The sequence below is a fragment of the Octopus sinensis genome, linkage group LG14 (genome assembly GCF_006345805.1).
Source record: "Octopus sinensis linkage group LG14, ASM634580v1, whole genome shotgun sequence".
Classification (NCBI taxonomy): Eukaryota; Metazoa; Mollusca; class Cephalopoda; order Octopoda; family Octopodidae; genus Octopus; species Octopus sinensis.
In genome coordinates, this window is record NC_043010.1 from 16959689 (window position 1) to 16965688 (window position 6000).

The following is a 6000-nucleotide window of genomic DNA, read 5'->3' on the forward strand; positions in this document are numbered from 1 at the left end:
AGAGTACAAAGGCAGGAGAGAGAAAGATGTGGTTTATAGAGTGATTGACAGCTATCATTTGGTTGAGAGAGTACAAAGGCAGGAGAGAGAAAGGTGTGGTTTATAGAGTGATTGACAGCTTTTCTTTGAAGGATTGTGGGAGTGAATAAAGGGGAGTGTTGTAATTAACTCTATGGCTCTGTCATAGAATGCAATTCCAATATTATTCTTATTTGAAGAGTCACACTCACTAGAATGGTTAATGGGTTAAGTGTGAGTAAGGACATGTTCGTTGGTAAAGTGGAGCCAACCAAGAGAGAATAAAGAAGTTTTTAAAACAAGAATAAACAATGGCTGTTTCTCTGATTTCTGATCAACTGTTAAAATTCTGTTGAAAATTTTCCCAGTCAAAAACCCAGTTCTAGAACAGAAAGGAATTGGATTAGAGGTTTTTTTATTTATTTATTTAGAGTTCCTCTCTTCCTTCAAAATGAATGTAAACAAGGTTAGTATGGCTCAATCAGACCAGCTTCCTGTGCAGTCCCATGGTGGTACTGTGTTTTACGGAAAGTATGGAGTTCATTATGGGTTCTCATTAGTCGCCTCTGATTGATGAATTACTTTGATTTTTGACTTATGTTGCAGCTGGTGGAGATGTGGCATTTGTTCGTCACCTGACACCCAGGGATAATACGGATGGGCGGAACCATGCAAAATGGGCGAGGAACCGGCGCTCTGATGACTACGAATTGTTGTGTAAAGGTGGTGGTCGTGCTAACATTGATGACTGGGAGAAATGCCATCTTGGTAAAGTTCCTGCAAATGCCATTGTTACTGGAAGTAAGTACAAAACCGCGTTGGTCACTCAATCGGTCTTCATGCAGTTTGCTTTTAATGTGTTTCGTCTTTCTCTTTGTTTACTTCTTTTCTCTGTTCATTTTGCTTCCTTTTTCTTTTTATTTTCCTTCTTTCTTACTGCATTTTCTTTGGTTGATGTTGTTGTTGTTGTTTAATGGCCATACCCCTCACCACCACCTTCACCATCAGAGTCTTTTTCTTTCCATGCTTCTTGCATCAGTTGGGCAGATCCTTTCTTCTGCTTCATCACATCATCACATCATCTGCTGCTGCCGCTGCTGCATTTTGTCATCTTCCATGAGGTTCAGCATCCTGAGATCAGCTTCCACACACACACACGATTGACACAGTTGCTGTCTCCTAAAGTCTACTCACAGAACATTGGCCAATGTGATGTCAAGGTGGTAGTAGACAGACGTACAAAGTGTTGTGGGTTCAAATACAGAACTACTCACAAAATGAACTTTTTAACCACATGGACCATGGACTCATTTACCACACACACACACACACACACACAGTTTCTCAGACAATTTTCTTCCCCAGGATGCTTTTAATAGCTGAAGTAGTGCAGAGAGACTCTTTCATACACTAGTATATACAACTTCTATATATATACATTATCTAGTGTATATAAGAGTGTATATGTAATCTTGTGTGTATAATGTATTGTGCAGCAGAACTTATATTACTTGTACGATGATGATGATGATGATATAAATAACTCAAACATTGAAATAAGTTTTCTGATGTTAGGAAGAAGTCTGCTATTTTGGACAGAACCCTTGGAGACAAAAGAATTGTCGATTGGTTTTGATATAAAGAAATTAGTGAGGAGCAGAAGGGGAGGAGGTGTTATTGTAGAAGGGGGCAACAGTGTCAGTGCAAGGGGGGAAGAATATAAGGGACATGAACAGGTTTGAAAAATAACCAAGGGCAGCAAGTTGGTGATCACACTCACACAATGATAACCCCTTCATACAGCTGCATGCACTTATTCAAGGGCTAAGCCCCCATTATTATGTGGCTAACAATAAACAGCCTGTTGATATTTCCTTTCTCTCTGTTTAAGAATTGACCCTTTAGCATTCAGATTATTCTGTCAAATATTATATTTATTCATCTATATTGTTTTAAGCTAATCATGCATTATTTCGCAGCTTTAAGATTTCAATGATGTTATCACCTATTTTTAGATTGACATTATAGGTTGGTGTGAGGTGCCAAATCTGGGCAGTTTTAACAGAAAACAGGTAGATTATTTGGGCTGGATATGGCCGGTTTAAACACTAAAGGGTTGTCTTCTTCCCAACATAAAACATATTCCACTCATTCAAATATTTCTCTTACCTTTCGCCAACACAAAGCATCGTTAGTGTCTTTGGGTCCAACTGTTTCCCTGTATGACTTCCAGGTTTGCTTGCTTGTTTGTTTGTTTATTTTATTTTATATTGCATATTGGGAGCAAGAACTTCAGTGGACAAGATTTCTGATGATGAAAGTGACCAGGGAATGTCACCAGTTGTTTTGTTTCTTGTCAATGTTTATATCTTTTGTTGGTGTTCATTGCCAAAAGATACATAAGTGTGTGTGTATCATCATCATTTAACGTCCGTTGTCCATGCTGGCATGGGTTGGATGATTTGACCAGGGCTGGCAAGCTGGAAGGCTGCAGCAGACTCCGGTCTGATTTGGCATGGTTTTCTATGGCTGGATGCCCTTCCTAACACCAACCACTCCAAGAGTGTAATGGGTACTTTTATGTGCCACCAGCACGGGTGCCAATTTGCGTGGCACCAATATCTGCCACGACTGCAATTTTGCTTGGCTTGATGGGTCTTCTCGAGCACAACAAAACGCCAAAGGTCTCGGTCATTGCCTCCGTGGGGCCCAACATTCAAAAGGAACTCAGCCACTTAGCCTTCTTTCACTTGCTTCAAGCATTTGACTGTGGCCATATTGGAGCACTGCCCCTTGAGGGTTTTAGTCAAACAAATTGACCCCAGGACTTATTCTTTTAAATCTAGTACTTATTCTATTGGTGTCTTTTGCCGAACCACTAAGTTATGGGAACATAAACATATCACGCCATCACCAGTTATCACGTGGTGATGGGCTGATACACAAACACATACGTGTGTGTGTGTGTATATATATAATATAAATATATATACATACATATATATATATATTTTTTTTTATACATACATACATATATGTACATACACATGCATATATGGGCGCAGGACACCACAACATAAACAGCAGGAAATACGAAATATGAAAACGTGGAATACAAAATTTTTTGCAAACAGCAAAAGAAAACAAAAAACAAATGGAAAACAAGACAAGCAACATAAAAAAAACGATCCTTCATCAGTTGTCAGCTGTTTTTCTATTTCATATTTCAAGCAAAATATATATATATATAATATATATATAATTGCCAACCAAGTGTGGCATCCTATATGGGACAGTGCTACTGACATTTATAGCCCCAGGATGACATCTCTTCCAGCTGGCTAATGACACACATTGTGTGTCCGATTAGTAATTGTGAGGTGAGGTCATCGCTCCTATCTCTAGCCTTATGAGATACACACTGACTCGAGAGGCTAGGGATGGGAGAGATGACCTCCCTTCGCAAATTTTAATCGGACACAGAATGTGTGTCGTTAGCCAGCTGGAAGAGATGTCTTCCTGGGGCTATAAATGTCAGTAGCACTGTCCTGTACAGGATGCCACACTTAGTTGGCAATTATGTTATGATTCTGTATTGCCACTGTTTATATCTTGCTTAGAAATTTAATATAGCTTTTATATATATATATATATTATATATATATATATATATATATATATATATAATATACACACATATATATATATATATATATATATACACATATATATATATATATACATATATATACACATACATTCAGTTAAAAGTCTTTGTGAAAATTAATTCATACAGTTTTACTAAGAATAAAAAAAGATTTTTTAAAAAAAGCTATAAGTTCTTTACGTCACCTTTTTTGGAAGAAGTTTCTTTCTCGTGTGTATGAGCACCTTTGATTATCTTTTCAAACACAGACACACACAATAGGCTTCCACATAGTTTCCACATCTAAGGTAGTGGTGGACCTGAGGCTCTGATCAAAGATATTTTGCCTAGGTTTGAACTCAAAACCAAATGGTAGTAATCAAACTTTCGGACCATTTAAATGCACCCAAGCCATCCCCAATCCATCTGAATTATGAGTCAAGGCAAGCAGTAGATCATCCGGACATTTAGCCAGACATACTCAGTGTACTAAATAAAAAAAAAACCAACACACTGAGACTCTGTTGGTTACCATGACGAGGGTTCCAGTTGATCCGATCAATGGAACAGCCTGCTTGTGACATTAATGTGCAAGTGGCTGAGCACTCCACAGACACGTGTGTACCCTTAATGTAGTTTGCAGGGAAAGTCAGCATGACACAGAGTGCGACAAGGCTGGCCCCTATGTATTATTTGTACAACCCGTTTTTACTAGCTCAGTGGCCTGGAGTAATGTGAAGTAAAGTGTCTTGCTCAAGGCTACAATGCACTGATGGGTATTGAACTCATAACCTTAGGATAATGAACTAAATACCCTAACCATTAAAGCACTCATGTTCACCCAATTAATGGAATTGCATCTTCAATTACATACCTAATGAGCTATAAGGTTGTCCCAAAAGTTCGTAGAAAGTCTTGGAAAATAATGTTCTTTATTTTGAGGAATAATTTTTGTTGTTTTTGTTAGTACTTGGCGAGTAAAAATTCAATTTTCGCAAGTGTTTACAAACTTTTGGGACAACCTAATATTTTTTTTAAAGACACTACAGAATGATTTGGGAAAGATTTGGCTTCTATTTCTAGCAGGTTGAGAACTACATGTTGGCTTATTGAACCTAGCACCAGAATGGTAATTGTGTCAGTAGAAATGGATTTGTGGATTTGAACAGTTCTTCATTTTTATCACAAAGTCTGTGTGTCTTTGAGCTGAGTAAACCGACGAATATTTTTTTTTTTCCCCTTTCAGGTTATAAAGATAACATCACAATTGAAAATTACTGGAATGTTCTGAATTATGGACAACAATTCTTCTCATCAGACACGTAATTAGAGATATTTGTTTGATTATTTTGGGACACAATATGGGGTGGGATGGGGTGGGGGCTGCAAGGTGGAGTTGCCGTGTGTGTGTGGGAGGGGGTAAGATGGAATGAGAATGTGTATGGGGAGGGTTGTAAGGTGGAGTGAGATTCTGTGTGGGGGGAGGGGGTAAGGTGGAGTGGGAATATGTATGGGGAGGGGGGTAAGGTGGAGTGAGACTGTGCGGGGAGGGGGTAAGGTGGAGTGGGAATATGTATGGGGAGGGTTGTAAGGTGGAGTGAGACTGGGGGTAAGGTGGAGTGAGACTGTGTGAGGAGGGGGTAAGGTGGTGTGGGAATGTGTAGGGTGGAGTGAAGGTGTGTGTGTGTGTGGGGGGGTAAAATGGAGTGGGAGAGTGTGTGTGGGGTTAGATGGAGTGGGAATGTGTATGAAAGAGGGAGAGTGAGAGTGTGTGAGGACTTTCACGATAATCATTAGATGATGATGATGATGATGTCTTTCTTGTCTTTCTTTTGCAGTGATGGTGATTTCCATATGTTTGATTCCGGAACCTACTACAACGATCTCTTGTTCACCGATTCTGCTGTTCGATTGATGCAGCTTCCAGAAGAGAAGCAGAATTACAAGTCCTACCTTGGCCCCAATTTCATCAGCCAAATTGAGGCCCTCAAGCAGTACACATGTATGCCTATAGATGGCAGCCCCATCCAGCGACTCTCGCCTTTCCTCTTACTTGCAACTCTCTCTATTGTCTTTTTCTTCTCATCTGTCTTTTAACCCTAAACCCTCCCCTACTTCTCCCCCTTCACCCCATGTATATATATATATATATTTCTTATATTTTACTAGTTACCTGTGTATATTTTCAAATTCTCATAAATATTTTATAATCAAAGAATAACAAATTTTAAACCTTGTTTTTGACGTGTAAACTACACAAACACACACACACACTCACTCATCTGCTCATCTATCTCCAATAAATGGTTGGTGTATTTTAAAAAAGATTCTACAGT

General features: G+C 38.9%; 1 protein-coding gene across 1 annotated transcript in view; it reads left to right on the plus strand.

Annotated features, from left to right (window-relative positions):
- Nucleotides 1-6000, plus strand: part of LOC115219029 (melanotransferrin) — a 33377-nt gene that overhangs the window by 27265 nt on the left and 112 nt on the right. Inside the window, exons 12-14 of the mRNA XM_029789072.2 lie at nucleotides 625-819; nucleotides 4911-4986; nucleotides 5503-6000. The exon at nucleotides 5503-6000 is cut by the window's right edge and continues 112 nt beyond it. Of these exons, the coding sequence (XP_029644932.1) occupies nucleotides 625-819; nucleotides 4911-4986; nucleotides 5503-5761 (530 nt within the window). The 3' untranslated portion in view covers nucleotides 5762-6000. The remainder of the gene's footprint in view (nucleotides 1-624; nucleotides 820-4910; nucleotides 4987-5502) is intronic.